The 20,092-nt window shown below is 42.8% G+C and overlaps 2 protein-coding genes across 2 annotated transcripts in view; both read right to left on the reverse strand.

The window, feature by feature from the left end:
• Window positions 1–4,112, reverse strand: part of mbtps1 (membrane-bound transcription factor peptidase, site 1) — a 35,749-nt gene extending 31,637 nt beyond the window's left edge. Inside the window, exon 1 of the mRNA XM_080762618.1 lies at window positions 3,961–4,112. The gene's annotated coding sequence lies outside the window, so the exon portion shown is untranslated. The remainder of the gene's footprint in view (window positions 1–3,960) is intronic.
• Window positions 4,113–6,321: 2,209 nt separating this feature from the next.
• pskh1 (protein serine kinase H1) lies at window positions 6,322–16,647 on the reverse strand. Its single transcript, XM_080761410.1, has 4 exons — window positions 16,317–16,647; window positions 14,414–15,226; window positions 12,900–13,817; window positions 6,322–9,470 (listed from the first exon to the last, which is right to left on the reverse strand). Exons 2-4 carry the CDS (start codon window positions 14,480–14,482, stop codon window positions 9,153–9,155), a joined length of 1,305 nt encoding a protein of 434 aa, XP_080617536.1. The 5' UTR covers window positions 14,483–15,226; window positions 16,317–16,647; the 3' UTR covers window positions 6,322–9,152.
• Window positions 16,648–20,092: the final 3,445 nt, after the last annotated feature.

Here is a 20,092-nt window from a genome sequence, read left to right on the forward strand (position 1 = left end):
CCCATTCTGACCTGAGATCAGATTCATACGAGGTTTCCACTGGACACACACTGGTCTGATCAACCCATTCTGACCTGAGATCAGATTCTAAAAAATGTCAGTCGTTCTTCGATTTTTCAAAAATAGCAGACCTACAAGCTCGTAGCGCGCCACTCGGTGGCGCGATATGAGCTTGTAGATCTGCTATTTTTCAATAGCTAAAGCATAACATGATGCTAACACCAAAATGGGTGCCAGGTCAGAATGGGTTATTATTGCACTTGCATCCAACTAAGAAGTGCATACTTATACTGTATGTATTAAATTATATTCCAAGAATGTGTGTGTGTGGTGAAACCATTTCATGATTTGTATTTCTAAAAGATAATGTACATTTTAGCCAGTCTTTACAGCACCAAGTCGGTAACAATGGAAATTTGAGATCCATGCCCCACCCGGCTATGCAATACCTGTTGTCAGAGTACCCATTCCACTCATCTGTCTGTGTCCCTTTTATGCCCATATATGGGGATTTCTGAATCGGTCTCTCTGCATCCCTTTATTCCTTCCTATATATGTTCTGTGTCAGGCATGCCCAAATATGGAGTGTTGTGATGTCAGAACAGGCCAGCTCCATATATGGAGATATAAGGGTGATCAGGTCCAGAGCCCAGGCAGAGGATTTTGTGCTGGTTATTTGATAGCCGGACAACCGGCTATCGCTATCCGATGGACTCGACATCGGGCACTGCACTCCCTGTGGTCGTGTGGAATGCGTGTTAAATTATATAATTACCTACGTTCGTACGTACACACACAGAGACTTGGTGCATTTATAGATAGATATTATTATTCTGTAAATTTGGTTTAGATTTGGTAGTTTACTTACACAGAAATAGCAACAAAAGGTTTGGCTAATATCACTGCACAAGTGTGCTTGCTATATTTCTTACTGGTATGTACTATACTGCTTGTTCCATCTACACAACAAATCTCTAGACCAAAAATAGCAGATCTATAAGCTCACAGCGCATAGTGTAGTCTACTCTAGACTAGAGGTTCACGTGAATGAGATCAAACGCCTGCTGTTCAGTCAGCCGGCAGATGGATCTCCTGTCCTAAAATGAACTTCCATGCACACGGGCTAGAACGAACGCTGCAATGAAACTTTGTTCCATCTATTCTAACGGCACTGCCGAGCCAGTATGGGGTCATTTCCCCCGTAGCCCATAGCCGGGACAAATTGACAGTTGAACAGACACGACCAATTCCCCAAATTCAAACAGAAAACTTCAGAGTATCAACTCCATATTTAGTGCCAACTGCCAACCCCAGGTTATATAAGCCAAATGCAGACTTGCCTTTACTGGCTCCTACAGTACCTCACACCAGATGGCCACGGATGAGGCATTTTGGATGTTTTGTTTGCATTTTTGACACATTCCCTCTGAGGAATATATAACCGTGTATATCAGAACACTAGTTTTGTTTGTTTTTCATTACAGCTTCCGTCATGAACTGAGAATGAGTCACTCCCTTGGAGAGTCTGATGGTGTCATTTCATGGATGTGCCTTGCATTTGCATAGTCCCATGAGCCCGTTAGCCTCTACGAGCACAGCATGATTATGACAACCGAGCTGTATGGCTGGACAAAGTGTGCAATATGTTGTTATGTTCCATCCAGAGTGGAGTGTGCAGCAGTGTGCAATATGTGCAGAGTTGAGTGCCATGCCATGTGCAGGTACCCACAATGTCACATGCAGGTACCCCTCCAGTCTTATCTTTGGAGGAGGGGACACAATCTTATTGTTAATGACATGTAATGTCGTTTATCACGCATGTCGTTTATCACCTACACTACATGAGTTAGCAGGTCACAAGTCCTGTAGTGTAGAGTGTATTCAGGCTTATTCGCACTAGGTGTGACACTCGGCAGCCTTTGCAAACATTGTTCGTGGGAACTTAAGGTTGTTTTTGATCGATGTATGTGAGTGCACAGTGTGCTCCTGGAAAATCTTAGGAGGGGGGGGGGGGGGGGGGGGGGGGCGGTGTGGTACTGCATGCAATGACCAATGCAACACTGGTCATCACTTCAGGCCTACTGTGTAGATGAGAACATGGTGATGTAATGTTCTCAAAGTCCATCTGTCCCTCCAATAAATGACAAGTAAAAACGCACTATACTATTACTACTACAACATGGTATAAATGTCCTCAAAGTCTATCTCTCCCACCTAAAGAGATACGTTCACAGAAAGGAGACCAAGCTTGTTGAATCAGGGACTTGATTACATACTGGTGCTACATGCACACGTTGTGTCCCACCCTTCTGTCTGTGTGTGTGTGTGTGTGTGTGTGTGTGTGTGTGTGTGTGTGTGTGTGTGTGTGTGTGTGTGTGTGTGTGTGTGGTCACAATACCAACTTTAAAAAAATGTAGATTTAGGACTACGGCAGCAAATGACTCTATACAATATAATTATAGGAGCATAGCTGGCTTTGCATTGGGGGGGGGGGGGGGCTAGCTTGAATCACTAGCCACGGCTTGGAGCAGGATCTTTGCCTGGAAACAATACACCTAACAACTACTGGTTAAGATTCGGGGCTGTAGTCCTACTGGTTAGGGGAGAGCTGTAAAAGACAGGCTGGTAGCACTTGTGTCAACATCACAAAGATTACATCAATCAAACCTAAGCTATAATGGATTACTAGAGTAGAATTCCAACTAAGAGACCCCCAAATCAGAACAAAGAACAAAGAACAAAGAAAGAGCCATAAATGTTCTCAAACTGCTTACGGTTGAGATCAACGGTTCATTCCAATTTCCAGATATTAGATTCTGATCTCCGTTTGTTTTTAAATCTATAGGCGAGGGGAATTCAGTTGTCGTAGCACAGCAGTCAGGATCAGGATGAAATCAAATAAAAAGACACACGAGGTAGGTCGTGTAGTCAGTCAGTGAACAAGTACCGAAAAAGTGGTAACACACAAAAAATAATAATAGGATAACAATATAATATAAAATAAAGTACTAAAGATAACTTAACATCATACCAGACAACAGTCATAACAATGGAACTGCCCACTAGAAACAATTTTCCAAAATACTTCAGTGCCTGAGAAAAAAACAGATTAGATATTGGTCCACAAGTCACAAGACTAAACAAACTACTCATTTAGTTGTTGATGTGTAATAAACATGTCATGTCCATGATGTATTCATACCGCATTTATGTCTGCACAAAGAAGACTGCAGGTTGCAGACAATTAACCTATCCTGGAGTTGTGATAGAATTCACATCTTCCACGAATTAAATGCAAAAGGTTCGTTTGTGTTTCATAACTGCCAGGTAATCAATATGATCTGTTCAAAACGATAACATATTATATAGTATGTATATAATTAATACGTGCTTGGCACACTTCGACAATCGAGGAGGCCAGAAGGAACACAGCATATTTATGATTTCCAATGCAATGACAGTTTAAAACCATCCCATTTTACCAACAAACACGTGAAGTAGCCAACTAGTAAGTTAGCATTAGCGCTAATGAGATGAAAATGCAAAAGTAACGACGGTACTGTGTGTGGTATAGAAATATACCATTATTAGATTTATAGCAGCAATATGGCCAAGAAGAACGTTTGATCAATAATAGCATGGACAGAACATCAACCAGACATATTTGCTGTTGTATTTGGAGCTTTTGTATTTTATTGTGCAATCTACGATGTTGCAATTAATTTCTGGCGTAAAGTACATCTGTAAGTCGTTATCGTTACGCATGAAGCGATCGTGTGTCAGAATCACACCGCAACAGCTCAAAATGATGTCTGTAAACAAGGGAACGTGCAGATGCAGGAGGAATTTTACAGTGCCTTCATATCACATGCGTTGCTAAGCTCGCTAGCTCACATTGTGTGCTGTCTGCCTGTGTGTGTGTGTGTTGTTGTTGTTGCTATGACGGCCATCATTACTCACCCAGTGAACTGTGCCTTCTCAAGGTAAGCTGACGTCCGTTTGTATCATTTATCTACCGCGTATGGTGGTAGATTCGGGGCTACTCCGTTTAGTTACCAGTTACACACAAGCATCGAACAAAAAGCTAGCAAAAGGCTGGCGAAACCACATTCGTCAAGTATTCTAATCAGACGCGTCAAGTCGATTGTATTTGACTTCCGGTCGGCGGACTTAAAAAATAAGAGTAAGCTCTGAGGCATGGAACTTTTTTGTGCTGGGTACGCTGCCTGCTGGCGTAGTGATACTGATACTGGACACAAAAAAATAGTTCCATGTGACAGAGAGGTCAAATAGTTGAACGAAAGTTGCACTAGGCCTATAGTCTATGGTACTATGGTAGACTAGAATAGAAATAGGTCAACAATACAAATGATGCTAGTTTTATGAACCAATTTATTAGTGGTCCACCTCACCCAAGACTGTATCACCCGTCTCACCTCACCCCCACCCATTTTGATAGGCTGAAATTAATGAGAGATTTTGGCCGATATCGATATCCGATATAATTAATTGCTGTTCTGGCCGATAAGGCCGATATTACCGATTGTCGATATGATCTCATTCTGTATTTAAAAAATATAATAATTTTGTCCATTCTGAAATAGAACAGGGTATCTGCACTGCAGGCTTAGGCAAGTCAGATTTAACTTTAATACCATATATTTATTATTGTGAGCTTGTAGATCTGTTCAATCAATCAATCAATCAATCAATCAATCAATCAATCAATCAATCAATCAATCAATCAATCATCCCCAGTCAGACCCCCACCAAATGACCGGAAATACTAATAATATTCACCACAACCAAACCAGAACTCCCTAGCACGGGACTCAGGCTTAATGGCAAGTATTTCCTACAGCTTTCATTCAAAAAATCTGAACAAACCCTTTAATGGTGTGCCCCCAGACCATCAAATGACCGGAACCAAAAGTACGCCGAGTACGGGACTCAGGCACCTTTGCAACCAACCACTATATTAATGGCAAGTATCTCCTACAACTTTAAGTCCAAAAAAATCTGAACTAACCTTTAAGCCTGAGTTGTAGGCCTACCATACTTGTAGTTGTTTTGGCCATCGCTATAAATCGAAATTATGTTTTGCCTTTTCTTCCTGCATCATCTCCATATGAACATTTTATAGGTGAAGTGTTCCTTTCATTTTATAATGTTTAATTGTAAAATACACAGTAACACAGTTTTTGGTACCTTTTCATTTCATATTTGTTTATTCATTGCTCTTATATTGAAGTCCACTAACCGGAGGGTAAATGCTTACGTAGTCTTCAGCCGCAGACTACTGACGTCTGATTGTGTCGGGTTGCCATGTTTTGTGTAGATCATCCCCATAATGTTTTTGTTCTTTAGCTCATAATAATAGGTAATCTAGACTCTAGAGCCATGTGCGTTATTATTATCTTTTTACTAGTAAGTCACATTCTTCCAGCAGAATCAGTCATCTGATTGTGGACCTGAAACAGTCTTCTAAGGCATAATGCAAAGCTTAATCAGTCTTACTGCAGTTTTGCCGGAAGAGGGCGTCTGTGGCAACATGATCAGGTTTGACATTAAAGGGATACAAAACTCATTGGAGTTGCATTATTAACATAATAGCCAAACAAATATTGGTAGTCTAGACTCTAGACTATCTGATAGTCAGATAGTCTAGACTACCTTAGGCACGGGTGCCAACATTGGCACAGGGGAAGGTGATCACTGGCACACTGGTATAAGAGTGAGTCAGAAGTGTTTTCTTTTAAAATTCGCCAAAAAGGTTTAGTCAGTTAAATTAAGTCCACTCACATCTACAAATTACATCCTGCACACATTAATCCTGTACATTAATTCAAACTCGTAACTCATCACTGGGAGGGATTCTGGGAGATAGATAGGTGGGTCTGAGTTTAATGATAATTACATCCTGATATTTCTAAGGTTGTTATGTGTATCCTATGGACAATCACAATCAGTTGGGGAGATTATATTTTTATGTGGTGCCATAATTATATGGTACACTGACGATCACAAAAATGAAAACATGGCACTTCTGTGAAAAAGGTTCAGACCCCTTGTCTTTGGTCTATCACACGCACACACACACACACACACACACACACACACACACACACACACACACACACACACACACACACACACACACACACACAATCAATAATTTTAAGTGCTACTCAAAACATATTCTTAAACCAATTCTGGACAAATCCAAATTACTTTTGTTGAATGTTATTAAAACATAGCTTATAGGTACCATTAGAAACAAGCATGTAAACAATGTGTCTACACAGCAAATAAAGTAGCACGTCAGGTTCGGATTTATTTTATTGGCACATTTGTATACAATGACTGAACCATTTCACCATTACAAAACATTAGAAAAAAGTTAATGGTAGAAGAATCAAAGTTGTATCATTCATTTAGACGTAAAACACAATAACAAACATAAAAGACAAACTGTATTCAGATAACAGTGTTGAGTTGGCTACTTCATTTAGGACATTACACAAACTCATACACATATATAAAAGGTGAAAGGAAACTCATACAAATATGTTAACACTCTGCTGGAACACTTCTGAATACTATATGGTTGTTAGCCATTGGACACAATAGACACTGCTGACCAATTTCAAACATTAATTCCTTTGACTCCCAGTAATTGATTGATTGTGTGTGTGTGTGTGTGTGTGTGTGTGTGTGTGTGTGTGTGTGTGTGTGTGTGTGTGTGTTCCGAGATTTAAAAGATATTAACCAGTTTCCTGTCAAGAAAGACAGTGTTGGATTAAAACTCATTCAGATTTCAGACTCCCATGAAGTGAGAGAGAGAACAGGGTGGATAATACAGCAGTAGAAAGAAAATAACACAGCCAATCCGATCTAGACAGGAGTCGGAGGAACGGAGGAGTCAAAACTGATCTCATGGAAATTAGGAAGCTCTAGAATAGCATCAAGAATATCAGACAGAGTACGTTTTCAACAAAAAATAACAGAAACTGAGGTCAGCTGACATGGCTCTGTTGGATTTCCAGTATCATTTAAAAAAAAATAAGTTCACCAAAAAAAAAAAACTAAAACACACTTTATACCAGGACAGCTCACCGCAAAGCGCTCATAGAAGTATGCAAGACCACTTTGTGCAATCGATTTGGTAAAGAAAAATCAACCAGATAATTTAGAATCATAAGAATTGTTTTTGTGACAATTCCACTGTTCCAACATAGCCTTATCTGCCTTTGTAATGCAAATTGCCCCAGGCAGATTGTGTGATATAGTATGGCTATGAGAGACTATCAAAGATTAATCGTTAGTTAGGCAAATATATATATATATCCGAGCCCAAGTCCCATTCCTCCCCCCACTCAACTCTTGCAATGTGCAGTGGTCCCGGTTATGAGAAATAAGAGAAGGGAGAGTGCACATTGTTCCTTCAATTTGGATATTATAGATCAATTATTTTGAACGTTTCAAAGGGTTATCTAGAACAACATGTAGATTTGGCAAAGGAATGGCAATGTGTTTTTTTTTCTTCATTTGTTTCAAACCACACAATTGCACGGTACACAAGGCAGAGTACACCACAATATGCTGTTCATTTAAATCACGATTTAAGTCCTTCATACATGATAGTTTAATTTAACAAAAAAAACTCATCTTCATTTTGGCTATTCCAAAGTCAAACTTGGAAGAATTAGGTAACAGATCCATTGAATAATGGACATGATCTTTGCAGAATAAAAACCACACAAGATGTCTAGCTTAATGTTGCTATGCAAACATACCAAGCTTTTTAAAAAAAGGGGGGAAAAAGCATAAAATACTGCACTAAGAAGCATATACATCATTTCAACAATGATGAAAATGTAAAAAAAAAAGGGTCAACATTCCTTTAACCACTTTCAAACCGGTGTCCCTATTTTAGGCATGTCATAAGTGAGGGGAAAAAAAGCCAAACTATAAGCTCATGCTTTGTAGATTCGTCATTTTCGGATATTCGTCGTACAACAAAGTATAATAGGGGGCTTAAGTGGTTAATGAAAACTTCATTGGAGTTATGTGATTAGAGGAAGGAGCATGGGATGACGAGGACTGTTTTCTTAAATACATTGAAGATAAACAAAACCAGCCTTGAAAATTAAACCAAACAGCATTCCAATCTTTTACAAGCTTCAGATCTATGATATCAACGGAGTATGACTGGCAAGAAAAGACCATGTTAGACTTCACAAGCACTAGATCACTGATTTGCTAGTGTTGCAGTGTCTTCCAACGCCAACGCCAACGTAAGATAAGCTTGGCTATTGTATTGTATATGTCCCCAACAGTTAATGTATCAAAATAGTAAATTCACAGCAATAATTCAGGAATGAGAAAGGGAAGTTCTTTTTTCTCCCCTGTTCTAAGAAAAAAACATCCCCTCTCTTCCTAGAAATGTCAGTACCCAGAATTCTGTTCAACAGATCCGTGTGGACGGCCAATATCCAGTGACCATTTGAACGGAGACCAATAATCATGTCAACAACAATAAATAAATATGTAGAGGAAAAACAGGGAGTGAAGGAGACAGGGATGTGGGCAGTGAGTGAACAGTGTCCTGCTTGCTGCTTCGGGCACCACGACCAACCAAAGACTCAAGGGACGGATAGGTAGAGATAGACGGAGAGATTGAACCGTTTTGGGCTGTTGCCTCAAAACAGTACTGGTTTGTCCCTTTCTGTGCACATACTATGACACACTGTCATGGAAATTCATAGCCTCTTCTACACAGAACACCTCAACCATTAACATGAATCTAATGGCATCCACCGCAGGCCTTGTCCTGCTGTAGCCATAGATAGACCATTTTACACACAGCGGCCATGTATCTCTTACGTCATGTAAGAGCAAGATGGCATAAGGGAAAAAATGGCTGGCTTGTGAATTTTGGTCAATTGACAGCAGCTGCTCTTAAAACCAATGATGCACATGTCACTGGTTGCCATGGATACATTTAAGTCATTGTCTTTTTTTCAGTCCATGTCAGTGATGTGTGACTTGGAGCCAGTGGCAGTCACATGTAAAAAGTTCAACCTCTGTAGTGCTGTGGCTTCGGCCTCATGCTCTAGTCTGCAGTCGCTCGCTTTCATGGTCCAGCGGCTTCAGCCATTGTACTGCTGCTGATAGCGCCGGTTGAGCTCACGGAGCTCTTTCTCACGGGCCCGCCGGGCCTTGTTGGACTTGGTGGAGCGGCTGGACCGCGTGGACTGGGCCGACTTGGTGCTGTGGCAGCGCGACGACGCCCTCTTCAGAAGGTTCTGTGAGATGGACCGCTGCAGGTTCTTCATGGAGGACGAGGCGGCCATGCTGACGATCCAGGGGTGCTTGAAGGCCTGACCGGCGGTCAGTCGCTCGCTGGGGTCCACGGTCAGAACCCGCTCCACAAAGTCCTTGGCCAGGTTCGACACACTGGGCCATGGCTGGGGAAGAGGACAAAGGCACAGAAGAAGAAAAAAAACGATGAGCATTCATTGTTTGCTTACATTGAAATACTACCAGCTCAGTGGCATTGTGGTTAGAGTGTCCGCCCTGAGACTGGGCGGTCAGGGTTCAATTCCCGGCCGGGTCATACCAAAGAGGGTTGGATTGGGGGTAAGTCCATGTGACATACTAGCGTCATGTCCAGGAGGTGTACTTGTAAATCAAGCTGCCTCACGCTACAGAAACAGGAGATAGGCTCCTGCCCTATGGGCCTCAGGGCTTGGCAAGGCTACTTACTTTACATTGAAATAAGGCTGGGTGATATACCATGTTGTAAAGCACGCAGTTGAGTTTTAATTCTAAATAAATTCAATTATTAAAATTAAAACAGAATGCCAGCGTGAAAGAATGCTACTGTAATCATATGATATCAAATGACATCACAGAGTAATTTAAACTGGCAGAATTAAATTTAAATTATAGGAAAATACAGCTCTCCCACCCCCAATACACATCTGTATGAAAATTGTTCTCAACTAGGCTACTACACACAACACAAGGGGGCATCAGAGAGCTACTGTAACAATAGTTCTGTGATCAGATGACAAGAAGTTATAGATCTCTTGTGCAAAGGGTTCTCTAAGTTAGGTATTCAAGGGAGATCCATTTAGTTTACTTTACAAGATATTAGATAGTAGGTCTACTGGATCTACACATATTCTCGTAGTCATGACTGGGGTCAGGTTGGCAGGTTACGCGCCGTACTGTCTGTCTCTTCTGCCAAGTCACAACCCAAAGAATGTTCACCTTGTTTGTTTATGAGATTGCATGTTATGTACTTGGACAAGCTGCACTCCCAAAAAGCTGAAAAAAAGCAAAACAAAACAACAGCACTATGTACATACTTTGCTACAAGAAAATGTTCCCAAATTACAAACGTTCCCCATAAGGACAGTCAATTCTCTTTCTGAAACATGGACAGTCTCAGACAGGTAAGTGTTAACAAGAAGAGTGAAAGTCTAAACACCAACAGCACCTGGATTACCATCACCCACGACACACAAACACAATCAATGTAGTATATACACGTAACATATCCAGATAAATATTCTCTCAGCTGCTGCTGCTACATGATGCTTATGATTAGTTTAGGATTGTCATATTAAATATAAACATTATTCATGATGGCTTTAAAGACGCGCGTTTCCATAGAGACTAATTCAAGTGAGCTATAGTATCAGTGTTAACACAGTAGCTTAAGCATTTAGAACACTCATTATTAAATTGGGATATGGGGAGAAAATATACATTTATTTTACTTTCTGGAGGGGCTTGTGGTGTTCAGTAGCATAGTCACTTTATTATTTACCTCTGTACGTATTACACGCAAACAAAAGACCTCAGGTCTTATGTTGTATTAGCCATTTAGACCTGAGGACGATTCTACAAATGCCTTCTAAATCCTGACAGTTTTCTGAAAATCCCATGTTTCTATGTTTCTGGTTGTCAAACATTTCCATGTCAAGGCCCCCCAAAAATATATGAAATTGTTCCATAGTTCCATAGATCATGTACTCGCAATGCAAAAGGTTCAAAATTGAATCATTTTCGCCTTGTGGCCTCATTCATTTATCACCACTCTCTCAACACACAGTATACTGATAATAGTAAGAGCTAAAATGATTACCATTTATCTGAAAATAAGGCTGCTTTCTCAGTGTCTGCATTCATCCAAGGGCAATGCCAATTATGCAGATATGGCACATAGTTGTTTTGAAAGTGATTTTTGTGTGGAGTTTGCATGTTCTCCCCGTGTCCCCTAGGGTAGGTACCCTCACAAAAAACATGCAGTAATCCTGGTCTCTAAACTGCCTCCCCCTGGCCAGCCAGGGCGCCTGATGGAGGGGAAAGGAACTGGTTGGAATAACGTGTTCCTTCCACGCGCTACGTCCAACCAGGGAAACTCCCCCGTCAGGTGTAAAGGAGCAACTTGGACACTCAGGCATGAAGGAAGCATGAGTTCAAGTCTGTTGCAGGCTAGGCTGGTGGATGGTGTGCAGAGCCCAGGATCACATTAGATAATTGACACGGGGGTGAAAAATGGGTTGCAAAATCGTGGGATAAAAAATATATTTAAGAAAGTGATTTTTGAACATTAAATGGATCCATGCACTAATCGGACACTTTTGTTTGCCCTACCTATGGTAAACAAGGGCCTAACAACTAAACACTCTCACCAGGTTTTGTTTTAGCTCTGGGACCAGTTTGTAGACGGGGTCCTGCACGACAAGATATTTTTCGACAGGGTTCATAATGAAAATAAATCACACCTGTGTGAAGTGAGGGGCGCTCTTATCATCGTGCATCATCATGACGTAACATGTCGATTTGATCAGTCACAAATTATGTAAATTCTCCATTCATTGTCAATGGGAATTTTTGTGTAGGACGAAAATAGTCGATTTGCTCGTCTACATTTGACATTCATTGTTAATGGCATTTAAAGTTTGTGTTAGGACAAAATAGTCGATTTGCTCGTCTACATATGACTTAAATTCTCCATTCATTGTCAATGGCATTTCATGTTTGTGTTAGGACAAAAATCTACACTATAGCTGAATATAGGAGAGGCTAGCACCCCTCAAAATACATAAATAAATAATCCAATTCACTTTTCTGCCCTCACTTTTATCCTCAATACGTACTTTTCTCAGCCAATCAAATCATTGTGTTTGTGTTCACACAAACAGACAAAGCTGGGCATTGGAGGAGCTAGTGCCCCTCAAAAAAAAACAAGTCCGGAATTTATTTTGGCGGCTGGCCCCAGAACAAACTGATTTAAAGACGATCGCCAGTATTTTAAAATCATTAAAGACAGTGCTGACCAACACAAATAACAGATCCTCTAATGAAGTGCCGATGTGAGTCGCGTCGATGAACCCATTATTTATGTGGGTTGGCAGACACTTGTCCACGGGTATAAAACAGGCATTCATAAAACTCAGTGGCAACCTAAACACCCACACCCTGGAACAAAGGAAGGGGCTAACTCAGCATTCTTTCAACTAGTTACAGAGATGGAGCATGAATTATTATGCACACGCACACACACTTTGCAGAAGGGCATATTGACTCAGCAGAGAGGACCAATAAGTGGGAGAGGGTGGTGGCGAGAATTAAGAGATGTGCACCAAAAGGCCAGGAGGATGAGTTGGTATGGGGTGCTTGCTTGTGGTGATTACATCTCACGTCTCCAGAGAAGCTGTACTTTCCTTAATAATCTGTTGACAGGGCCTCACTCAGACCATGTGAGGAATGTATGGAGGACCGCTGAAGCTAGGCGTTTGTGAGAGAGACAGCGGGCAAGGAAGGACAAAAGAAGAACAGAAAGAAAGAGTGCACCCTGTATGTGCATTGCAACATCTCACCTCTCCAGAGAAGCTGTATTTCCCCTTGAGGATCTGCCGATACAGTCTCATGCGGTTGTCGTCCTCGAAGGGCATGGTGCCGCTCAGCAGAATGTACGAGATCACCCCCAGTGCCCACATGTCCACCGCGTTGGTATAGGGCTTTCTCACCAGGATCTCGGGGGCGATGTACTCCGGCGTGCCGCACGTGGTCTTCATCAGACACTCGTCTCCCTTCTTCCGGCTGCTCGCCAGGCCAAAGTCGGTGATGATGATCTTGGAGTCGGCTCCCGGGTGGTAGTAGAGGAGGTTCTCTGGTTTCAGGTCTCGGTGGGTGATGCCCAGGGTGTGGAGGTACTTGACCCCGTCCAGCACCATCTGCAGGACCCGCGTGGCGTCGCGCTCCGTGAAGGAGCCGCGTGCGATGATCCTGTCGAAGAGCTCCCCGCCGGTGGCCAGCTCCATCACCATGTACACGCACTCGGCCGTCTCGAACACCTCCATCAGCTGGATGATGTTGGTGTGGCGGACACGCCGCAGAACGCACAGCTCCGACTCGCACACCTCCCGTCCCTCTCGGTACCGCGTCTCGATCATCTTGATGGCGTACGGCTGCCGTGTGCTCTTGTGCTCCACGCGAACCACTCGGCTAAAGCTTCCTCGGCCTATCAGCGCTTTGATATCGTACTTGGCCGTGACCCGTGGGTCAAATTTGGCCCGATATTTTGCCACCTTTTTCCGCTGAGGGTCTTCGGGCCCTTCTTTGGGGGGCTGGGCGGAGGTCGTGCGGCTGGCAGCTTGTGCCTGGGCCTGGTGCGGGGAGGTGGAGTCTGCCTTATCACCTCCCCCACATCCAGCAGCACCCGTCTTACTCCCCGCACCATCCCCGCGTATGAAGTGTTTATAGAGGTCTGTCTGCAGGTGTTGGGGAGGGTCCACCTGAAAAATACATGAACACTTTGCATTAAGCAGCCTGTAGCATTTCACAGACATAAAGTACACACAGTTCTGAAGTGACAGCACACTATGTAACAATTGGATTTAACCCATTTAGGCCTGACGTCGAAATTTAATAAATAAAAAGTCTTCTAAATGCTGCCAGTTTTCTGAAATACCCATGTTTCTTTATCAGTGGTGCTCAATATTTCATGTCATGTACCCCAAAAAACATATGAAATCGGCCAGCAACCTCCATCTGAAAATATTTGGTTCCAGGGACCCCCCCAGAAGCAAAGATCTGAGTTAAAAAGGTTCGCTCTGAAAGAATATATATTCAAAGATTTGCGCCACATTTTCACAAATTTTCAAAAATAGCAGATCTACAATCTCGTAGCGCTATGAGCTTGTAGATCTGCTATTTTTCAATAGCTAAAAGTATAACATAATGCTTAAAACACCAAAAGGGGTTCCCACCCACCCAGAATGGGTTAACTGAAAGGAACAAACGTACAGAATACAGATATTGTAGTTCTACAATGGCAAAGGATTTATGATTTTTTATGATTATTTTCTAAACAATGCAACATCTTACTGACCTTTTTGACCAGGTCCAGCTGAACATCCCCTGGGGGCTCAGGGAGCACCTTAGTGTTCCTGCAACCCATCACATCACCTCAGGCCGCTGCCCAGTCAGCCCCACAGCTGGCCACCAGCAGCCCTGCCTCATCACCGCAACAACAGTGAATACAACAGTCCCGGGACACTCAACATCCAGGCTGTACCACATGGAAAGCTCAGGAATAGAACCGGCACACACACTCAAGTCCCAATAAGGTTGCATCAGCAGTCAGATAGGCTTGACGAATGCAACGAATGGCAACATCCACTTAAGTCCCATTAGAGTGAGTCCCGAATCAAAGACCGCATGGATCTTTGTGCCTCCCCCAGCACATCCTGCACTAGCTTTTTGTTCTGACGTCTTAATATTTCATTTATTTATAATGTTCTCAAAATAAAATAAAATATGTGCCAATAATACCCCCTACCGCACTGCTGCCTAGAGGCGGGAAGAACACCAAGACCCTTGAAGGTTTGTGGGGGGAAACTGCATACAAATTGGTAAATGTGGATACTCAAGGCGTTTCAGTGAACTATCAGGGAAGGGAAGGGAAAGGGGGAGGGGGTGCCAGGAGGACCCCTGGCTTCTAAGATGCCCTCTGGGATGTTGCAATAGTATATTTAAGATTCATGGAATTGCGTCATGATCACTGAAAGTCCACAACTACATTTTCAGCTTTGGATTCTCTGAAGTCAATCCATAGGGAATAAACTGTCCGTAACTGCAGTGTTGCCACAAACAAAGCAGCTTCTGGGGAATCACAGGCTGGAGAGAATTGAAGAGGGACGTTCTGAAACAGAAAAGAAAATGGAACATGAGTCTTGTGTGTGTGATTATTGCTGAGTCCACTTATTTATACAGAACGTGTGGGCTGCAAGGATGGCCATATCTAAACATGACAGCAGAGCAGTTGGAGCATAAACCTTATTAGGATTGGACATGCAGCACACAGTACACAAATGGCAATAACATGACAAAACTGATATACACACAACACGAGACATTCCATATTTGTTGTTTTAAGTCACCAAACGTTGCGATGAGGCCAGCCATATAGTAATTGTTTCAAGCAGAACAAAGCTATCAAGGTTTGTTTTACAAACCCCCCTTACCCCCCCCAAGAAAGGATTAATCTCGCGACACGGGTTATTAACAGAATAACAAACGGCCTCACGTATAGTAGACCTATCTAACGGTTTCCAGTGACGGGACACTATACCCGCAATAATGCAGTTTTCACTCTGTTTATCAACTCCTGTTGCTTTGTCAGCCATGATTGGAGCTATGCTTGATTTTAAACAATCATCCCACCGAAAAAAGGGGACTCTTGACTTCAACAGGCCTAAACAACAGAAATTACAATGTTGAATATCTTCACATTGCGCTTCATTTGAGTGCATGGTTTTATTTAAATTAAGTTTGTAACAATTAAGATCAAGTTCAAAAAGTGTCCAGGCCCTTTTCGTGTCAATGTTGTTCTTTTCTCCCCCCCCCCCCCGGCAGTCAAAAGGACATCCATCCAACCCCTTTCCAACTTTCTGAAAAACATGTTGCAAGTTCGAATAACTTTTCTTTGGGGACAATCATATCACACAAATAGACACAATTACCATACGAACTCAACTAAAGGGTCGCTAGCTAGCAAAGCTATCGAAGTTCAAGCAGTACTTTTCAATCCATTGCGGCAACGGCGTCGCTTGCCGACAACAACCCGCGATCTCCAAGCTCTAGCGAAGCGCTGCATGTGAGCTTGGAGATCAAGGGGTGTTGTCGGCAAGCGACAGCCAAAACGAGGCCTTATTTAACGCGACTCTGTCTGCGGGAGTAGCAGAGCTATAGGGTAGGACTCCCCCCCAGCCTGCCAAAGCCAGCCTCCTCACCCCACTCTCAGTCACTCAGCTGTGTGGTGGAGCTCCATTTTTCTCGCTTCGGACTTTCTCCGAACTTCCATCCCCGCTGATAAGCGCACGACGCAGCCCCGTCTCTCCGCCCGTCGCTCCGCCCGTCGCTGGTGACATCGCGTGTCAACTAGTCCGTCCTTTCATCATCGTTATATTATCGACCCGATCGGAGGTGTTGTTATCGATCGAGGGACAGTGTGAGTGGAAAGGGCTCCCCGAAAAACAAAACATAGAAAGCCGATCCGTTCCCGGCCCGATCGGTCACTATAAACTTCTCCGAACGGTGTTTTTCGACCAGGCAGGACCACCTATTTCCTCTCCTTTCTGCAACAAGGGGACGGGACGACCTCCTTCGGCTTGTTTCGACCCCATAAAAATCCTGAGCTCACTTCCTGGATACAATGTGGAAGTTCCTTACCAACCAACTTGACTTCGAAGTTGGTCGGTGCAAAAGAGTGGTGCCATTTGTTTCAAAAAGCTTTATACTGTATAAAACGACGCAATGTAACATATCTCTGTTTACATTCTGTTCCCCCAAAAATAGTATATTTTTTCCATTTTCAACTGTTTTTGAGGGCCCCGGCCTACAGGTTTAATGTTTGTTTTTAGTTCAATGTTTGTTTTAAAAACCCCATTGACAATAAAGAGAATTTGTTTGTTTTGTCTCAATGTTTGTTTTACATCATCATGTAAGAGCGCCCCTCACCTCATCACACGGGTGTGATTTTGTATTATATTTTGACACAACGCATGTTTTCTCATGCCAATAAAGCTCATTTGAATTGAATTGAATTGACTTTGAAGTTGCAAAGTGTAGGATAATAAATAAATAAAACATCCAGAAAGTTACCCTACAGTTACAACTTGGAAGTATACGTATAATTAATGTATCCATGTCTCCCCTTTCAGTTAATGTGGAATTCCCAATTAGTCCTCGGGGTTAGTTTTTAATGTGTGCCATGTGTCCATCTCATTCTCAACAACACATATAGGCCTATCAGGCAGTGGTGGAGGCTGTACACAGTGTATGAAAAACACGTACACGCATCTATTGTAGAAGGACTCTTTTATTCTTGTCTTGAACTTTCACTTTTACACACTATATCCACACGGTGTCACTATATACAAGGAAGTCCCTTTTCCCATATAGCTAACTAACTACTACTACTGTATGCAATTGCAAGGCCATCAAAAACTTTTTTTATTCATCCAAGCATATTTGGCCTTTAGTTTAAACCCCCACTGCAGAAATTGTCTAAGCATGTAAAATATTAAACTGGATCTGAGTAGAATATATCACTCACTCATCTGAGTCATCTCGTATATTTCACCTTGCTTGCAGGGCTTAAAGTTCTCATTCCTGGGGACGGATTTCAGTCCTGAGGGCTTCATAGGGGTCATTTAATGAGATCAGTGCAGATGTGCCAAAAAATCCTTTTCAGTCTTGGGAATCTTTGGGGGCTTTAAGCCCTGTGCTTGTTCAGAATCCTCTAAAAGTATAGCCTAATAAAGAATGTATAAAGCCTTGACTTCTGTATCGATGTGATGGATTGCAATGGAGTTGTTGTAGACTTCACTGCGGCAGACCCACCATCCATACAAGGACCATGCTGAGAAGAGATGTGAACATGTGATAGCTTTAAAAGTGTGGGGTCACTTCGAGAAAGACCAGAATTATTCTACTGAAGGATAGACATCTCATCAGCCATCTTCTTCTACTCTCTGAGTCTCGCAAGAGAGCATGCCATTTGGACACAGACATGATGTGTCCGAGTTTGTGCATCAGTAGAAATGTTTTATTTACAGATTTACAGTGTGTGTGTGTGTGTGTGTGTGTGTGTGTGTGTGTGTGTGTGTGTGTGTGTGTGTGTGTGTGTGCGTGTGTGCGTGTGTGTGTGCGTGCGTGCTTGCGAGTGTGAGGTGGAGAGACAGAGAGACATAGAGAAGGCAATCATGCCAATAGCTTGCTGAATTGGATTGAGAGAGAGAATGAATATGAGCAACGATGGAGAAGTCAGAGCTAGACAGTGATGACAGATGGTGGATTCAAGATAATAGAGGATGGGGTACAGAGACAGTGAGTGAGTGAGTGAGTGAGTGAGTGAGTGAGTGAGTGAGTGAGTGAGTGAGTGTCAAAAAACAAAAGAGGGAGGAACAGGACAGGGGGTGGCATGTGGGGGTGAAAGAGGGAACAGAAAATGTGATAAATGAGGTATTTGTATAGACCTACTTTACTTACTTATTTCTACTGATATTGTACTTTTACTCCACTACAATTATTTGAAAACTTTATAGTTACTACATTACTTATACATTACTATACATTTCAGCAATTTGAAAATAGCAGATCTACAAGCTCAAACAATGCGTCAGGCATTGTGAGCTTGTAGATCGGCTATTTTCAAAATATTGTAATACATTTGAAAAGTGGGACATTCTGCATAATGAGTACTTTTGGTACTTTAAGTACATTTTGAAGGACTTAACAGAGTATTTCTTCATTGCAGTATTGATACTTTTACTTATACAAAATGTGAGTATACCTTTTCCACCACTGAGGATAACCCAGAAAGAGTGAGTCAGAGAGAGAGAGGGAGAGAGAGAGAGAGAGAGAGAGAGAGAGAGAAAGAGAGGGAGAGAGAGAAGGGGGAGAGGAGAGAGAGAAAGGGGGGAGAGAGAGAGAGAGAGAGAGAGAGAGAGAGAGAGAGAGAGAGAGAGGGAGGGAGAAAGAGAGGGTGGGGGGAGGGAGAGAGCTAGATCTCAGAGGACAATACAGTCCTGGCAGCGGTCCGGCTCTAGCTGCAGTGCAGTTGAGGTCAGGGCAGCGACTGAGGAAGTTGCGGCTACATCCTCCTCCTCCTCCTCTTCCTCTTCCTCCTCTTCCTCCTCCTCCTCTTCCTCTTCCTCCTCTTCCTCCTCCTCCTCCTCCTCCTCTTCCTCTTCCTCCTCTTCCTCCTCCTCCTCTTCTTCCTCCTCCTCCTCCTCTTCCTCCTCCTCCTCCTCCTCCTCTTCCTCTTCCTCCTCTTCCTCCTCCTCCTCTTCTTCCTCTTCTTCCTCTTCTTCCTCTTCCTCCTCCTCCTCCTCCTCTTCCTCCTCCTCCTCCTCCTCCTCCTCGTCGCTCTGTCGCTCTCTGATTAAGATGCTTCATCCAAACCCTCTTTAATCCATTCTGAACGGGAACCCATTTTGGTGTCAGCATCATGTTATGCTTTAGGTATTGAAAAATAGCAGATCTACAAGCTCATAGCGCGCCACCGAGTGGCGCGCTACGAGCTTGTAGGTCTGCTATTTTTTGAAAAATCGAAGAACGACTGACATTTTTAGAATCTGATCTCGGGTCAGAATGGGGTTAATCAGACCAGTGTGTGTCCAGTGGAAACCTAGTATGAATCTGATCTCAGGTCAGAATGGGTTAAATGTATTGACCCACGTGAGCATCGACCTTCTGCATACAATACTATCTCTGGCTGCATCTCTGGCTCTCAACCTAACGTGGGGTTCGGTTCGGTGGACTCCTCCGCGGTCGTCCAGGGGGGTTCCAGGGGGTCTCCAGCTAAATTAATTATTCATAGTCTAGGTAGGCATGCAGAATTTCAGAAAATGTGCTTATTTAAAGTGCTGGAGGCAAATCGTGTTCATTTAGGGCATTTCTTAGAGGTCTTAAAGGAAAGGGTTGGTTCAGACTTTTGGACTTAAAGCTGTAGAACTTAAAACTGCAAATAAAAGGGATTAATTGATTGCCTGAGTGAGTCCCT

This window comes from Protomyctophum bolini (assembly GCF_963924005.1).
Source record: "Protomyctophum bolini genome assembly, chromosome: 4".
Lineage (NCBI taxonomy): Eukaryota > Metazoa > Chordata > Actinopteri > Myctophiformes > Myctophidae > Protomyctophum > Protomyctophum bolini.

What these genes read in the sequence shown, in the direction of transcription:
- pskh1 (XM_080761410.1), bottom strand. Translation starts at nt 14,482, where the DNA reads ATGGGTTGCAGGAACACTAAGGTGCTCCCTGAGCCCCCAGGGGATGTT. An exon ending in AGCTGGACCTGGTCAAAAAG is followed by an intron (nt 13,818 to 14,413) that starts GTCAGTAAGATG and finishes TGTATTTTTCAG; the next exon opens with GTGGACCCTCCCCAACACCT. An exon ending in AATACAGCTTCTCTGGAGAG is followed by an intron (nt 9,471 to 12,899) that starts GTGAGATGTTGC and finishes CCTCTTCCCCAG; the next exon opens with CCATGGCCCAGTGTGTCGAA.